Source organism: Dama dama, chromosome 6 (genome assembly GCF_033118175.1).
Source record: "Dama dama isolate Ldn47 chromosome 6, ASM3311817v1, whole genome shotgun sequence".
Lineage (NCBI taxonomy): Eukaryota > Metazoa > Chordata > Mammalia > Artiodactyla > Cervidae > Dama > Dama dama.
Genome location: NC_083686.1, coordinates 23,864,892 through 23,883,711, shown reverse-complemented (window position 1 = coordinate 23,883,711; position 18,820 = coordinate 23,864,892). Strand labels below are relative to the sequence as shown.

The 18,820-nt window shown below is 40.5% G+C and overlaps 1 protein-coding gene across 1 annotated transcript in view; it reads left to right on the top strand.

The window, feature by feature from the left end:
• The first annotated feature begins 914 nt into the window (after window positions 1-914).
• The window catches only part of MRPL1 (mitochondrial ribosomal protein L1), a 64,941-nt gene continuing 47,035 nt past the window's right edge, over window positions 915-18,820 (top strand). The window contains exons 1-2 of the mRNA XM_061145733.1: window positions 915-1,054; window positions 9,102-9,213. Coding sequence (XP_061001716.1) covers window positions 1,024-1,054; window positions 9,102-9,213 — 143 coding nt within the window. The 5' untranslated portion in view covers window positions 915-1,023. The remainder of the gene's footprint in view (window positions 1,055-9,101; window positions 9,214-18,820) is intronic.

Genomic DNA, 18,820 nt, shown 5'->3' with positions numbered 1-18,820 from the left:
AAAAAACACAAAAAGTTACCTAGGTGATATGATACAGGACGTTGCAGACGGGACAGAATGAACAAAGGCATGGAAGTGAGAAACCGGGTGTGTGTACCTGGGTGGGCTTCGGAGTCAGGGTCGGGTGGTGGACTGTTGGCAGGGCGTTAAGGCCAGAGAGGTAGGCGGAGGCCAGAAGCGAGCTCGAGGTAGTGGTGAGAGAGTTTTATTTAAACTGGAAAGTGTTACAATTCGTGATCAGATTTGTTTTAGATAAGCCACACCGTCAGCTGTGACGTAACGGAAAGGATGCTGATTTTTTCCCCCCAGTCCGAATAACCTGTGCGTGGGTCTTGGGTCTGCCATTTTAAAGCTAGAAGTGTTATATAAATTTGTCGTCCTGTTAGTCGATTGAGCCTAACGGCGTGGGTTGTCAGCAGGGGGACTATGGAGAGTTGCTTAAAGTTCAGATTACCTTAAAACCACGCTGATCCTGCGACGAGTTAAAAAGAGTTCGTCAGTGAGTGGGACACAGTCTGGCTAATTTTTAAAAAAGTCTTTACAAGGCTGGAAATGTGGTGGTGACAGCTGGTGAGATTCTCCAGATTTTCTGCTTTTCGTATTCTCCTGGGTACTCTCACAATTTATTAAAATGACCGTTCTAAGTACGCTTGCAGAATCAAATAAATTAAATAAAAAGGAATAAAATAGTTGGAGCATCGCCAACAGGACCGCATTTTCCAGGAAGGGCAGATTTTCCCTGAAGGAGGTTGAACTGTCGAACCGGAACCACGAAGCACAGGCCCCTACGCAGCACGAAGGACTGACTGACGGGAACACCGCCACGGGGCACCCTGCTGGCCGCCCTCCCCCGCCCAGCCTCTGCAGGCTCGAAAGTCTACTTTAGTTCCCGCCCCTTTCCTCTTGCGCTTTCGAATCCCTTCCCCCCCACCCCCCCGCCATTTCCGGATGGGAACGCTTTGTAAATTTCTTCCACGTTGACGCGTGGGACCAATTTCGTCAACACAATCCGGAGTGGTTAACATGGCGGCGGCCATAAGATGTCTCGGTAGAGGTAAAACAGAGGGTCAGCTGGGCTTGCGGGGAGAAATAGTTCTGCCGCGGGTTCTTCTGTGGCTGCGCAGTGCAAGCCGGACGCTCCTACGTGCGGGTCTGCACTGGGGGCTTGATAAGCCTCTACTTTTTCTGAGCTCTAAGTTCTCCAGAGGTTCGTTGCTACTCAAAAGCGACCTCATAGAGGTTTTTACTCCTTTCTGAACCTGTCCACTCTAGGACTGGGGTGGGAGGGGAATTACATCCTTCCAGCCGCCGTAGGGAAGGAGGCAGAGAGATGGTTTTGTCTCTGAAACTGGAGATGTGGGCTGAGGGGATGGAGGAGAAAAGGAGTTGGAATCAAAGGTTATCACTCTCTCCTTGCCACGTTTTCTTCTCATAGCTCTCAGGATGCCTTACTCTCTTAATTTCCTTTTTATCTCATCTGTCGTTTGTCACATTACTTTGCTGGTTTGTCTTCACGTTTCCAGTCTCATACCTTGGAATGCCTCAGGAGCCAGGATTCTCCATCCTTCATCCTCATGTCTTTGTATCTGAATTCACTCCTTTGGTGATCTCATCCAAGTTTTGTGGTTTGACTATTGTCTGTATCTTAATGGTTCTCAAAATTATCTACAGTAAGGACTTGAACTGTAGATTGCTAAACTCCTGTCTATTCTAGATCGCCAATTGTATATCCAATCAGCACCTAACTAAAATCAAACTCATGGTCATGACCTGGAGTCTTCCCCATCTCATTTGATGGGAACTTCATCCTTTCAGTGGCCCAGACACAAAACCTCAGAATATTCTTGACTCCCCGTCTTTTTCCTCACACTTCACATTAAGTAGTTGGCAGATCCTTTTGGTTTTACCCTCAAAATAAATCCAGAATCTGGCTTTTTCTCACTGCTTCACTGAAACGACCTTCCAGCCCATTATCACCCTTGACCTAGATTTCTCTACAATCTACCCTCAACAAGTAGTCAAATTGGTTCTTAAGAACATAAGTCACATCACATTGCTCCTATGCTCAGAATTCCTCAAAACCTCCCCATTTTTCTAAGTCTTAAGTCTTTAGAATAACCAATAGCTGTGCTGTCCATTTTGTTATCCGTGACTGAGCACTTTAAATGTGGCTAATCCACATGAGTGTGTTAAAAATGTTAGATTTTGAGGACACCATACTAAAAGAGGTAAAATATCTCAATAATTTTTTTATATTAAAAACATGTTGGAATGATAATATTTTGGCTATTGGTTGTAATAAAATGTTAATTTTTATTATTAACTTCATTGGTTTCTTTTTGTTTTTCCTCTTTTAAAATTGTGGCTATTAGAAAATTATTCCTGTGGCTTACATTATACCTCTGTTTGACAGCACCGACCTAGGGTCTTCCACGTCATTTGGTACCTGCCTTCTCCTCCCTCCACTCACCCACTTTACCACCCTGAGCTCATTTTTCTCTTATTTACTCACTGTACTCACAGCAGCTTCTTTGTTCCATAAACACACCAAAAACATTCCTTTGTTGGGAGGACATTTTCTCTCAAGTGGAATGGGCCTGGAACACTTTTTCTAGGTATTTGCATTACTGACTTTCTTGTTTCAAGCCTTTGCTCAAATGTCACCTTTTTAAAAGGGCCTACTACCTTAACCTTCTTATTTAAAATTACAACCAACTTTCCCCTTGATTCTCAATTCCTTTTACCCAGAGGGTTTCCCATTGAAGTGCAAAAGTGAAAGACTTGCTCATTTGTGTCCAGTCTTTGTGACCCAGTGGACTGTAGCCCGCCAGGCTCCTCTGTCAATGGGATTCTCCAGGCAAGAATACTGGAGTGGGTCGTCATTCCCTTCTTCAGGGGATCTTCCTGACCCAACAATTGAACTCAGGTCTCCTGTATTGCAGGCAGATTCTTTACTGTCTGAGCCACTAGGGAAGCTTCAGTGTTCCCCATTACCGCTACCATATTATGTTTATTAGTATTGCTTCTCCCTTACGATGTAAGCTCCATGAGCAAAGGGATTTTGTTCGTTTTGTTGATGAAATACTTAAAACAGTGCTAGCACATTGTTTCATTGGCATAACTATTGTCCAGTAGATGATGAATGAATACATGAATCTTCAACAAAATGCCACTCCTCTTTCATACATTGTAAATTCAAGCTGGTTTTAGAAAAGGCAGAGGGACCAGAGATCAAATTGCCAACATTCGCTGGATCATCGAAAAAGCAAGAGAGTTCCAGAAAAACATCTATTTCTGCTTTATTGACTATGCCAATGCCTTTGACTGTGTGGATCACAATAAACTGTGGAAAATTCTGAAAGAGATGGGAATACCAGACCACCTGACCTGCCTTCTGAGAAATCTGTATGCAGGTCAAGAAGCAACAGTTAGAATTGGACATGCAACAACAGACTGGTTCCAAATAGGAAAAGGAGTACATCAAGGCTGTATATTGTCACCCTGCTTATTTAACTTATATGCAGAGTACATCATGAGAAACGCTGGGTTGGAGGAAGCACAAGCTGGAATCAAGATTGCCGGGAGAAATATGAATAACCTCAGATATGCAGATGACACCACCCTTATGGCAGAAAGTGAAGAAGAACTAAAGAGCCTCTTGATGAAAGTGAAAGAGAGAATGAAAAAGTTGGCTTAAAGCTCAGCATTCAGAAAACTAAGATCATGGCATCTGGTCCCATCACTTCATGGCAAATAGATGGGGAAACAGTGGAAACAGTGACTGACTTTATTTTTTTGGGCTCCAGAACCACTGCAGATGGTTATTGCAGGTAAAAGACGCTTACTCCTTGGAAGGAAAGTTATGACTAACCTAGATAGCATATTAAAAAGCAGAGACATTACTTTGCCAACAAAGGTCTGTCTAGTCAAGGCTATGGTTTTTCCAGTAGTCATGTATGGATGTGAGAGTTGGACTATAAAGAAAGCTGAGCGCCGAAGAATTGATGCCTTTGAACTGTGGTGTTGGTGAAGACTCTTGAGAGTCCCTTGGACTACAAGGAGATCCAACCAGTCCATCCTAAAGGAGATCAGTCCTCAGTATTCATTGGAAGGAGTTATGCTGAAGCTGAAACTCCAAAACTTTAGCCACCTGATGTGAAGAGCTGACTCATTTGAAAAGACCCTGATACTGGGAAAGATTGAAGGCAGGAGGAGAAGGGGACGACAGAGGATGAGATGGTTAGATGGCGTCACCGACTCAATGGACATGAGTTTGGGTAAACTCTGGGAGTTGGTGATGGACAGGGAGGCCTGGCGTGCTGCAGTTCATGGGGTCGCAAAGAGTCAGATACGACTGAGTGACTGCACTGAACTGAACTGAATGAATAATGCTTAAAGTAATTTGAATCCAGTTTTTGCTCTCATTAGTTCACATTTCCTTCTTTCGTTAAAGAGTTATTTATTGTGTCTTCATTTGCAAAAATACTGGGTTATGTGTTAGGAACACAGTAGTGAACAAGTTATATATATTCTTTGGCCATGGTGCTTATCTGTTGAGAAGCAGACATTAATTGGATTGTTCTTTCTGTAATTACAGTTGTCCTAAGTGCTGTGAAGGAAAAGTACAAGTTGTAAGAGTGTATGTGAAAAACCTTAGTTGATTCTGAGCTTTTAGGGAAGACTTTTCTGGTGGAGTAGCTTAAGCAGAGTCCCTGAAAGATCACTGGATAGTTATGAATTAGCTTTGGGAAGGGGGAAGTGCACAGTAGTAGACGAGAATGTCACAGAAGGAGGGAAGATTATGTTTGAAAGTCTGAAGGTTGTAGAAAACATGGTGTGTTCAAGGAACTGAAAGGAGGCAGTGTATTTGAAGTGCAGAAAGCCTAAGAGAGTGGTGTTAGATGAAGCTCAGTAGATAGGTTAGAGGTAGCTCACAGAGGACCTTGTTAAGAATTTACTTTATTTGAAGAACCATCCATGTGTTGGAAGGATATGTGATTTCATTTTTAAATCATCCCTCTTAGTAGGAGGAGGAAAAGAAATTAAGAGGGCCAAAGATAGAAGATAGAATAGTTTGAAGTCTGTTGCAGTGTTTCATGTAGTAGATGATGGTGGCCTGGACTGGTGCTTATGGTCGGAAGGTAAGGACTAGATGAATGAGATCCCCTGGGGAACACGAGGATTATAGAGTTAGGTTGAGAAGTCCTGGGAATCTCTAACGTTTCAGTATCATGCGTAAGAGAATCAGCTAGCAAAGGTGATGCATTAAATTCCATCTCATTGCTGTGGGATAGGGGTGGGGATGACTTTTGAGAATGAATGCAGATTCAGTTAGGTTCATAAGTAGTGGACGAAATTCTGAGTGCTTCTGCTTTCTCTGAAGTAGCAAGTGAGGTTATCTGCTAAGAGAGGAAAAGAAATATATTAAAGGAATATAATAAAATGCTACAGGTAGATAAACTGACCACAGAGGAATTGAAAACACAGATATGTTCTAACAGTGCTATTTCTCTGTTGTTCAGCCACTAAGTCGTGTCCAGCTCTTTTGCATCCCCATGTACTGTGGCCCGCCAGGCCCCTCTGTCTATGGGATTTCACAGGCAAGAATACTAGAGTGGATTGCCATTTCCTTCTCCAGGGGATCTTCCTGACCCAGGGATAGAATCCGTGTCTCCTGCCTTGGCAGGAGAACCACCAGGGAAATGAACAGTGCTATTTAAGTAGTGGTGTTTTTGTAGTTTGGTTTTTTCCTTAGTCTGTAGCAGTTTGATACCTGTTGAAAATTTTAATTTCTGGTTGTCATGACTGGGGATTCTTGAAAGTAGTGGTTGATTATTTTATAGCAGGTTGTGATTGATGCAAGAGAATTATTATTTTGAGGATCCTGCCAAGGTTATCGGGTTTTTGTTTAATACAGTTAGAATTATTTTTTTGAAGTGTTTGCCAAATCGTGAGTGGATAATTGCTCTTCCTTCACTTACCATATGTGATTTTTCAGGATAGCTGGCTTTAAAAATGTGGGGGATCTCCTCCTAGACAGTTGCATACCAGCATAGCACACTCAATTTGAGATTCTGGAGGGCAGGAACTGGATCTCCTTAGTCTATTTCTCTTTTTTTTCCTAGCCACTAAAGCCCTTTGTGCCACAAAGAATTCCCAGTGATAAACAGGTCTCCTAGACTGTTTCCAATGTCATTTCCATACATTCAGAGAATTCACAGTTTAGGTGGTTTTCCTGTATTTGCGCTTTGTTGTGGGATATTAGAGATGAAATTGAGTTGTTAAGCATGTGATGCCGTTTGAGCTAATAATGAGGGGAAGGCCAGGGGAAGGTCTGGAGCTGGTGCATCCCAGTCAAATGTCACATTAAATGTAAAGACCCTAAGGCAGGAGTTAACCTGAGGGACTGGAGGGATTCAGGGATCTGAAAGAAGGGTCAGAGTGAGGAGGTTAGAGAGGGGTTTGGAGTAATAGGCAGGGACAAGCTCTTATAGGGGCTGGTAGACCACAGCGAGGACGTGGGTGCTCCTCTGCACGCACAGTGCTCTGCACATAACTCATGAAATGAATTCATTTGATGTGTAGACAGGTCTTACAGTTTACATGCTCTCAGTTTATCTCTTGAATGGTTTTTAAGATTCTGGGTTTTAACAGTCATTTTACATGAAAACTTAGTTGTGGAGTGCCAATTGAAAAAATGGAGTTTAAGCGAATTCAGCACAAGATATAGATGATCAAGCATGAAAACATACTCAGCCTAACTCTTAAGGAAATGCAAATTAATAAACTCCGTATACCATCTTTCTTCTACTAGATTGACAAAAGACTAAAACATTTGGTAACAGACTATGTTGGCATGAGTGTATGGAAATAGGCACCCTTTTCATTGTTGGTGACTGTGCATGGCACTGTTACTGCAGAGAGCAGTATTTATCAGAATTACAAATGCTCATATCCTTTGAGCCAACACATTCCCATCTTGAAATTTATCCTGTGAAATACTTATTTGTGTGCAAAATGGTGTTTGTACAAGGTCATTCACTGCAGGATTGTTTATAATAGCAAAATATTGTAAATGACCTAATGGCTGGTCACTGATTAAATAATGATAAAACCCCACAGTGTAGCACTTTGCAGCTCTAAAAACATAGTCTTTATGAAGTGATGTGAAATTATTGCTGTAATATTTACATATGAATGTACCATTATGAAAGGTATACATGAGATTATATATGTGTGTATATATATGTATATACACATCTCTTATAAATAGGTGTGTATATCTATATCTGCGTGTGAAAATGGGCTCTAATACCTTTACGTGAAAAAGCAAGGTGTAGAACAGTGAGTGGGCTTCCCAGCTGGCTCAGTGGTAAGAAACCCACCTGCCAGTGTAGGAGATGCAGGAGACACGGGTTCGATCCCTGGGTTGGGAAGCTCCCCTGGAGGGAAGAAGTGGCAGCCCACTCCAGTATTCTTGCCCGGAGAATCCCATGGACGGAGGAGCCTGGGGAGTTACAGTCCATGCGGCTGCAAAGCTTTGGACATGACTGAGCATGCACGCACATGCATACGCACAGATCTGTGACAGGCCATCTGACTCCTCCTTAAGTAGTGCTGTCAGATGGTATCTTATTGTGGTTGAAATTAATATTTACCTGCTTGCCAATGAGACTCTACATTTTTCCATATAAATAATTCATCATTTGTATTTCCTTTTCAGTTAGAAATCGATTCACCTCTTTTGTTTATTTTTCAATTGGGTTGATCTTACATATTCTGGGTGTTAATACTTAGGCCAGTGTGTGTGTTACTGTTCTCCCAGTTTTTGGCTTGTCTTCCATTTTCAAGTATCTTTTGATAAACGAGTTCTTTTTTAAAAATTAATTTATTTATTTTAATTGAAGGCTAATTACTTTACAATATTGTGGTGGTTTTTGCCATACACTGACATGAATCAGCCATGGGTGTACATGTGTTCCCCATCCTGAACCCCCCTCCCACCTCCCTCCCCATCCTATTCCCCAGGGTCATCCCAGTGCACCAGCCCTGAGCACCCTGTCTCATGCATCGAACCTGGACTGAAGATCTATTTCACATATGATAATATACATGTTTCAGTGCTATTCTCTCAAATCATCCCACCCTCGCCTGCTCCCACAGAGCCTGAAGGCTGTTCTTTACATCTGTGTCTCTTTTGCTGTCTCGTATACAGGGTCATCATTACCATCTTTCTAAATTCCATATATATGTGTTAGTATACTGTATCGGTGTTTTTCTTTCTGACTTACTTCACTCTGTATAATAGGCTCCAGATAAACAAGTGTTCTTAACACTAACAGAGTCACTTTTTAGTGCTTTTGGGTTTTGTTTGTGAAATTGTTCCCTCCTCAAAGGTAGTAAAGATTATTTTCCTATATTCTGAAAGTCTTTTAAGTTTTGCCACTCACATATAAGTCCTTAGTCCATCCAGATTTGATTGTGTGTGTATGGTGTGAGATAGGGATCTAAATATACTCTTTTCCCTGTTGATAATCACTTGGTTAGTGCCACTTATTGCATTCTTCGCCCAGTGATTTGCAATAACATCTCTATCATATTTCCATATCCATATGTGTGTAGGTCTGTTGCTGGGCTGTTTATTGTTTCATTAGTCTGTTTTTCTATACTTGTACCAATACCAAAGTGCCCTAATTACCATAGCTTCATAACAAGTCTTAACTTCTGGTAAGGCAGTTCCCTTCACTTACTTCTTATCTTTCAGAAGTAATTGGGCAATTTGAATACATGATCTGTGCAAAATTAAATAAAATTTAAGAAAAGTTCAGGATACATACACATAATCCATAAAGATAGAGCTAACATATTCTGTTGAGTCCAAACTAGATTCAGTTAAAAATAAATGAGGGCACAGTTCTTCAATTAGATGTGTTTACTTGGCTTTCATTTCAAGAAGTGCAGTTTCCATTTTTATACTTTTTTTTAAGATTGTGATTAACAGTCACAAAATCTTGAATATTTTTGTTTTGGAAAACATTGAGAATGTAATAACTATGAATGTAATGATGAATATTAATATTTTACATGTCTTTTCTTTTAAGTCTTGATACATCATCAAAGGCATAGTCTTTCCAAGGTGACTTCTCAGACGTCTCTTCATCTTTGTTCCATATACATTCCAGTGCCCAACAGACATTTTGCAGCCGCAGCAAAGTAAGTGTTTTATATTTTGGTTATTTCGTCTGCTACCATTTCAGCGTTTGATTAGAAAACATTATGCTTGGTTCCTTAAAGATGTACTAGGATATATAGTTGTAAAAATTTAACATCTCTACTATTTTGCTTGATAAGTTCTGAAGGAGATATGACTAATTATAATAATACTTCATATGTATTGAACACTGACATTGAATAACTAATTTAATCTCTACAGCAACATTTTGTGGAAACCACTGTTATTATGCTCTTTTTTAGAGGTGGAGAGCAAGGCACCAGTAGATTATTGTAACTTGCCTAGGGTCACAGAGTTAGTAAGTGTCAGAGCTAGGATTTTGTGACATAAGAAGTATTTAAATTTGTCTCTGCCACCAATTCCTGTCTCACAGGTCCTAAAATCCTTGTGATCTCCTGTTTCATAGGGGTGCTAGGAGAGCAGTTTTCAAAAATACCTGGTCTTTGACCCAGTTCTTGATACAGAGCTCCTAAAACCCTTAATATTTCCTGGGTCATAGGCATATCTCTTTGTCTAGTGAGGCATCTCTTGGTGGCCTCCTGAAAGGGGACTGGTCACTATAAAGACCAAGCTAAGATTGGAAGCTTAGAACTTCCAACCCTGCCTTCCATCCTCCAGGGAGGAGAGAGGGGCTAGAGATTGAATTCATAATTGCTCATGCCTCCGTGATGAAGCCTCCATAAAAATCCCTGAACTGTGGGGTTTGGAGAGCTTCTGGGTTGCTGAACTCACCAGCTTAATGCATCTGGTGCTTCATCCAGATAGATAAGTGTCAAAACCATGTTGAATTGCCAGCTGTCCAGCTCGTATTGGGTAACTGGAGGTTGTGAGGGACATATCTACACATTTAGTGTCAGAATTGTTGTGAGTAGAGGAAAGCAGTTTCATATCTAACTATACCCCTGTGTGCACCTTACTTCCTTGTTTCTTTTCTTTTTTTTTAATTAATTAATTAATTTATTTTTTCAGTGGGTTTTGTCATACATTGACATGAATCAGCAATAGATTTACATGTATTCCCCATCCCGATCCCCCCTCCCACCTCCCTCTCCACCCGATTCCTCTGGGTCTTCCCAGTGCACCAGGCCTGAGCACTTGTCTCATGCATCCCACCTGGGCTGGTGACCTGTTTCACCATAGATAATATACATGCTGTTCTTTCGAAACATCCCACCCTCACCTTCTCCCACAGAGTTCAAAAGTCTGTTCTGTACTTCTGTGTCTCTTTTTCTGTTTTGCATATAGGGTTGTCGTTACCATCTTTCTAAATTCCATATACATGTGTTAGTATGCTGTAATGTTCTTTATCTTTCTGGCTTACTTCACTCTGTATAATGGGCTCCAGTTTCATCCATCTCATTAGAACTGGTTCAAATGAATTCTTTTTAATGGCTGAGTAATATTCCATGGTGTATATGTACCACAGCTTCCTTATCCATTCATCTGCTGATGGGCATCTAGGTTGCTTCCATGTCCTGGCTATTATAAACAGTGCTGCGATGAACATTGGGGTGCACGTGTCTCTTTCAGATCTGGTTTCCTCATTGTGTATGCCCAGAAGTGGGATTGCTGGGTCATATGGCAGTTCTATTTCCAGTTTTTTAAGAAATCTCCACACTGTTCTCCATAGTGGCTGTACTAGTTTGCATTCCCACCAACAGTGTAAGAGGGTTCCCTTTTCTCCACACCCTCTCCAGCATTTATTGCTTGTAGACTTTTGGATAGCAGCCATCCTGACTGGCGTGTAATGGTACCTCATTGTGGTTTTGATTTGCTTTTCTCTAATAATGAGTGATGTTGAGCATCTTTTCATGTGTTTGTTAGCCATCTGTATGTCTTCTTTGGAGAAATGTCTGTTTAGTTCTTTGGCCCATTTTTTGATTGGGTCATTTATTTTTCTGGAATTGAGCTTCAAGAGTTGCTTGTATATTTTTGAGATTAATCCTTTGTCTGTTTCTTCATTTGCTATTATTTTCTCCCAATCTGAGGGCTGTCTTTTCACCTTACTTATAGTTTCCTTTGTAGTGCAAAAGCTTTTAAGTTTCATTAGGTCCCATTTGTTTAGTTTTGCTTTTATTTCCAATATTCTGGGAGGTGGGTCACAGAGGATCTTGCTGTGATTTATGTCGGAGAGTGTTTTGCCTATGTTCTCCTCTAGGAGTTTTATAGTTTCTGGTCTTACATTTAGATCTTGAATCCATTTTGAGTTTATTTTTGTGTATGGTGTTAGAAAGTAACTTAACAATGTGTCTTGGAGATTGTTTCAGGTGGAGCTTTTAGTCATTTTTTTAAAAAAATTGAGAGAAAATCAACATATAACATTATGTTTCAGATATGTGACATAATGATTTTCTTTTATTTTTTTACTGAAGGATAATTGCTTTACAGAATTTTGTTGTTTTCTATAAAACCTCAACATGAATCAGCCATAGATATACACATATCTCCTCCCTTTTGAACCTCCCTCCCATCTCCTTCCCCATCCCATCATTCTAGATTGATACAGAGCCCCTGTCTGAGTTTCCTGAGCCATATAGCAAATTCCCCTTGGCTATCTATTTTACATATGGTAATGTAAGTTTCCACGTTACTTTTTCCATACATCTCACCCTCTCCTCCCCTCTCCCCATGTCCATAGGTCTGTTTCTCCACTGCTGTCCTGTAAATAAATTCTTCAGTACCATTTTTCTAGATTCTGTAAATATGCATTAGAATACAATATTTATCTTTCTCTTTCTGACTGACTTCACTCTGTGTAATAAGTTCTAGGTTCATCTGCCTCATCAAAACTGACTCAAATGCGTTCCTTTGCGACATAATGATTTAATGTTTGTCTATATTGGGAAATACTCACCACAAAAAGTCTAGTTAACATCCATCACCATACAGAGTTAGAGATTTTTTTTCCTTGTGATGAGAACTTTTAAGATTTACTCTCAGCGACTTTCAAATATACATTATAATATGATTACATTGTAGTCTATTATTACATTATATAATTCTACATTGTAGTATTATTAATTATAGTCACCATATTGTACATTACATCCCATGACTTATTTTATAACTGGAAGTTTGTACCTTTTGACCACTTCACCTATTGCACCTATACCCCACTCCCTGCCCTGCCTCTGGCAGCCGAGATCTGTTTTCTACATCTGTAAGTTCGTTTTTTTTTCTTTTAAGGTTATACATATATGTGAAATCACATGATATTTGTTTTTCTATCTGACTTACTTCACTTAACATAAGAGAAATGTCCATCTGTGTTGTCACAAATGGCAAGGTTTCATTCATTTTATGGATGAATAATATTCCTCTGTGTGTGTGTGTGTGACATTTTCTTTATGTATCCTTCCATTAGTGGACTCTTAGATTGCTTTCATGTCTTGATTATTGTATATATGGCTGCAGTGAACATGGGTATAATATGTCATTGGGTTTGTGTACCATAATTTTACTTAATCATTCCCCTGTTTATACACATTTATCGTTCCAAAAGACTTGTCTTTCACTATTACCAATGATCCTACATTGAAGGATCATGTACATAGATCTTGTCAATTATTATGAATATTTGTAGTATGAACTCAGAAATAGAATTCAATCAAAAGTTGTGCATTTATAATTTTCATAGGTAATACCAAATTGCCCTTATAGAGATCTTGCCAATTTATGTCCTTACCAGCAAGTATTATTAGAATGTCTTATTTTCCTGTATACAGTGTAATCAAAATTTTTGAACTTTGCCAATTTGATAGGTAATAAATAGCAACATCATGGCTTTAATTTATATTTTATTATTATTATTGAGGTTGTCTTTTTTATCTGTTTAAGAACCATTTATGCTTTCTTTACTGTGAGTTTTCTGTTTATATCCTATTCCTGTTTTTTTGCTGGTGATTAGTGGGAGGTCTTTATAAATTAACACTTACCTGCACTGTACCTTTAATATGTTTTAACTGTTATAGTGGAGGAATGGGCCAGGTGCTGTGTGCTCACAGATGAAAGGTCATTTAATTCTTCCTGGAGGAGAAGAGGGCAGGAAGTGTTTGAGCTGGGTCTTGAAAGATAGATAGGATTTTGCAGGGAAATTGTGAGAAAGGTATTTCAGTGGTGCAGAGGCATGAAAGTAAATGACATGAATACAGGATGAAGAAAGAATAGGCAGAAATGTTACTAGAAAGGAGACTTCCTTTGAGTCTGAATAGTACATGGGTTCTTTTTGGTTGAGAATTTGAAAGTATTGGTTGTACCAGTTTACATCCCTACCCAGTAGTGAGTGAAAGTGCCCTAATTTTTAACAACTTTGGAGATCGTCAGTCTTTATTTGTCTTTCTTCATTATATATCTGATTTGTACATTTTGCCCATTTTTCTTTTGAGCTGTTTTTTTTTTTTTTTTCTTTCTGCTTTGTGGAAGTATTTGTTTGTCAGGAACATAGATTATTTTGAGACTATTTTTTCTTTAAATGTTATTTTCTTTTATAGAAATTTTTCATTTTATGTCTTCCCCATGTTCTATTTCAGTACAACTTTAAAAGAGTTTTCCCTCACCTAAAAACTGTAGCATATGAAATATGCATGGTAAAAAAAAAAACTGAAAAATTACTGTGGCGAGTGGAGACTGTTCTTCCTTACATTGTGTGGGCTTCCCTTGTTGTGGAGCACAGACTCTAGGTGTGCAGGCCTCAGTAGTTGCAGCAAGTGTGCTCAGCAGTTATGGTACACAGGCTTTGTTGCTTCATGGCATGTGGAATCTTTTCAGACCAAGGTTGAAGTCATGTTTCCTGCATTGGCAGGCAAGAATTCTTGTCCACTGAGCCACCAGGAAAGTCCTAGCTGTGGTTTTAGTTTTTAATTTGTTGGCTTTATAATATACAAAAAATTAGTTTTTTCCTGGCTAATTTTTTATCATGGATCTGAGACAGCGTAGAGGGGCTTGAACTTGCTTTTCTTGTCTGTCTTGTCACTCTGAATCTCCTCTCTTCCCCATAGTTTGCCAGTGATGTCTCTGACTCTGCTTCTCTCTTAACAACAGATTCTTTTTCTTGCTTCTTCATGCATCTCAGAATTTTTTATTGACTGCTAGATACTTTATGTAGAGCAGCGGAGGCTAAAATACATAGTATTTATGCCCGGAAAGGGACGTACCTTTTCTGTCAGATGTGGTGTCAGTCCTGTCAGAAGCTGAGCTGGGGTTTGGTTTTGTTGTTGCTGTGGTCACCACCGGCAGCGTCACCTTTCTGGATTGTTCCCTCGTGCTTAGGGTGGAGGCGGGGTTGCCGGAAGGGTTTTCGCCTCCGCTCCTGTTCCGTGCTCGGTGTTGAGCCTCGGCTGTGCAGCTGCGCCTCAGAAGGGGGTTGCTGTCCATGCCCTGGCTCCTCTCCTAGTACGAGACTGCTGTTGCTTATTGCTCAGTGCTCATTAGGCTGGTGACGGGTGTGGAAGGGAATCTCAGTTTCCAAAGCCAGCCTTTGTCTTAAGCAGGCCCAGTGTTGCTGGTCCTTGGGGATGGTTTTCTCCATATTTCTCTCCTCTCCCCCTGTGGTCTGCATCTATCGAAGGTCTTGTGCCGCAGTGTCTGGGCCCTTCCGGAGCTTTATCGGTAGAGGATATCGCGATCAGGACTGTGTGCTACCCTCCCTTAAGGATAGAAGTTTTAGTATTTTTTCTTCTTTCTAGTGTTTTATTCTTCTTCTTTCATTTCCCTACACATTTCCCTTCTTTCATTTATCTGTGCCCTAGAGCGGCAGTCCCCCACCTTTTTGGACCAGGGACTGGTTTCGTGGAAGACAGTTTTTCCATGGACCGACCGTTTGGGGTGGGGATGTTGGTTTCAGGATGATTCAAGTGCATTACATTTATTTGTGCACTTTATTTCTGCTATTATGTCAGCTCCACCTCAGATCATCAGGCTGTAGATCCCAGAAAGTTGGGGACCCTTGCCCTAGAGGGCTTCAGGGTTACTTGTCTTTCTGGCAGTAGTGTCTGCTCTTCTCTATGTTGCACCCTCGATGGAGGCTTTCTATCTCCTGGCCTACTCCAGTCTTTCCTAGGAGGGCCTGGTGGAGGTCTGAAGACGGGTGAGTGTGAACTTCCCTTGTGTCTGGATCTCTTGGGTTTAAACTGTCACACTAGCACTAAAAGTTTAGCTGAGTTTTTTTTTTTTTCTTCTTACCTGCCTGCCTTTCTCTCATTCTCTGCTCTAGGCAAGACCCTCCTGGCTGTACACATGTGGAGTGGGGGGTGTGGGAAGATTTCAGACCTACTTGGTTGCCTTAGGTATTTTCTCTTTAGTTCTGTTTAGTTCAGTTTAGTTTGACTCCAGGTTGTGTGTCCCCTACTGTCATCCCGATTCCTCAAATTAAAGACTTATTCAGCCTTAAAAAGACTTGGATCTCTAGGGTTACAGATCTTTAAGGATCTTGAAGTGAGCTTTATTATAGTACTGATTTTTTTTTTTGTCTTGTTTTATTTGGTTATGACCGTGGAATTGTTTTTCCTTTCATGGTCTCGGAGTTAGGAGACAGGAGAAGCAGGGAGAAAGTTATTATCTGACTACAGTCTCTTATGACTCATTTAGTCTGCGTGGTTTAGTTACCCGGGTAACTGCAGCTAAATTGTGTTCTCTCTAGTTCAGACTACCAGGTGTTTCTCCCTCACCTTCCCCAAAACCTTTCCAATACAATTATTTTACTCCCTGAGAATCATAGTTTTTACGTTCTCCAGATAGGGCCTTACATACTGAATAAAAAACAGAGTTCTTCTGGATGTGATTCTTATGAATAAAGTTACACCTTTTGGAGGGTCAAGGAAAATAGCAGGTGGTAGGTTTGTAAAATTGATCATTATTGACAGATTTTAGTCAGTTGCAGTTTTTTTAATTTTGGAAGAAAGTGTTTCCCTAGAACCCTGTTTTGCTCTGTGGTAAATGATGTTATATAGGCTTCCCTGGTGGCTCAGTGGTAGAGAATCCGCCTGCCAGTGCAGGAGATGCAGGTTTGATCCCTGAGTCGGGATGATCGCCTGGAGAAAGAAATGGCAACCCGCTCCTTTATTCTTGCCTGGACAATCCCATGGACATAGGAACCTGGTGGGCAACAATCCATGGGGTTGCAAAATAGACAGACACAATTTAGCAGCTAAACAGCAACAATGATGTTTTACTTTATTTATTTTTACAAGTGTTCATTTGTAACTCAACAATGTTTTCATTGAACCATCTCAAACATTCAAAAAACCATCTCAAATTTTGTGAAACAAGGTCCAAAGCATAAATAAGTAAACTGCTGTATACCCAACTCAATCTCTTTATGTTCCTGACTTTTATCAGGCTTTGCAAATATTTATTAATTTAAAAATCACATTTTAGTCTCTGGGAACTTCATATTACTAGTTGTAAATTAGACGGATAGCTTCAGTCATGATGAAGAATTTAGTGGTGAAATCAGTATTTATGTAAAGTAAATCTGTGGGTTATAGCTACAATTTTTAGTCATTTGTTTATTTTAGATAGTTTATTATTAAGACAGGCTCTCTAGGCTCCTTCACCTATTGGCCAGTCTACTCTTTTACTAAATATAAACTGTGATTTCTTCAGTTTGGAAGGGTTCAGGATTTCGTGGTGTACTTCCACACAGTATTGAGGCATGTTGCATCTATCCACTTAGGCACCTACTTAGACTTGTCGGCAGTCCAGTAGGGCACCTGTGTCCCATTAAAAATGAGTGTTGTCATTATCTGCTATTCTGTCAAATTGCTCATTAGTTGGGAGGATACTATTATTAGTTGTAGTAATAAGGATTCATTGAGTGCTGTAAGTGAGCGTGGAATTATATGTTGGATTGGTTTTTGAGGTTTTTTTATTTAAAATATCATTTTACTGTCATCCATTTCTTTTGCATAAATTTTATAGGACCTCTTACTAAGTTTTCTATTGGTGCCATAGTGAATTACCACAGACCTAGTGGCTTAAAGCAACTCAAGTTTATCATCTTGCAGTTCTGTAGGTCAGAATTTGATATGGATCTCACTAGACTAAAATTAAGGAGCCATCAGAGCTTCGGTCCTTTCTAAAGGCTCTAGGGGAGAATCTGTTTCCTGGCCATTTCCAGCTTCAAGAGTTACCCATATTCCTTAGCTCATGGCTCCCCCTTCCTCCATCTTCAAAGCTAGGAATGGCGTATTGGGTCCATTTCATGCTCAGATTTCTCCTTCCCATTGCTGTGAGATGAGGATGAGAAAGGAGAAGGTTTCTCTGCTTTCAGGAACTGTGTGATTAGATTGGGCTCACGTGAATGAATAGTCCAGCATCCTCTCAAGATAATCACGTCTGCAAAGTCCTTTTTGCTGTGCAGATGTGGCCATATTTGGGAAGCTGGAACCTATCTACCACAGAACCCAGATGTCTTTCTAGAATAGTATTTCCCTAATTTAAAGGGTTTATGGTTAAAAGATTAAAGGTATGATTGGAATTAATGCTGAGAAAATGTATCATATCACCTCTACTTCTGTCTTCTTAGCTTCAAACTCTTACCTGCAATTACCTGTAGAACACATTTTCTTAGATATTTTGTAAGTGCCTTGTTGGTGTTTGTTTTGTAACAAACCACCCTGCGATTATCATTGCCCACGTGTCTGTGAGCTGATCCGAGCTAGGTTTGTATGGGTGTCTCTGGTGACCTTGGCTGGGCTTGCTGTGCCTCCGTGAATCTGCAGGTCAGCTGAGAGTTGTCTAATCTAGCCTGCGGCTCTGTGGAGCCAGCTGTGTTGTTCACTTGTCTCTCATCCTCCCACCTTTGGGCTAGCCCAGGCCTGTGCTTATGAAAATGGCAGAAAGACAAACTTACAAGTGGAAACAGATGAAGCCTCTTACGGCCTACGCTTAGAGCATAGAATCTGTCAGTTTTGCTTTATTCTATTGGCCTACTAGTCATGTGACCAAATCAAGGCACTTTTAAGTGAGAGGAATTGCAAAGTCACTTAGCAAAGGGACTTGAGTAGAGAGAAGAGATAAGGAGTTGGGGCCAATGATGCAACTAACCCCACACTCAGACTCTCTATTGCCCCAAACTGAACTCATCTCCGTGACTACCTCCCTCGAAAGAAACCTGTTTTGCTTTCTTTATTTCTGGTTTTAGTTAATGATACTACTCATGTCTAATCATGCGAGCCAGAAACCTGCGTAGTATCCTAGAGTCGTCTCTTTCCCCTTTGCCTTCTGTATTTACCTTGTGAAATATCTGTATAATCTGTCCAGCCTAGTATCATCCCTGTCCTGCTTCAGGCTGCCATGTCTCTGAGAAGAGAGGGAGGGTCGTCTCTTTAATTGTCTCCAGTCTGCTTCCTTCAGATCCATCGCTTATTGCAGCCAGAATACTCTGTGTGAAATACAGATGCCACCCCGTCCAGTGGCTTCTCATTGTCTCTAGAGGAGGCCTCTGTTATCTGGATTCTCCAGCCTCCTGTGCTGCTGTTTCCTGAGGTAAAGTTCAAGAGTCAGCAAAATGTGGCCAGGGGACCATTACATTTTTAAGTGAAAAGAAGAACAGCATTTTGTGACACATGAAAATTACAAAATTTGAAC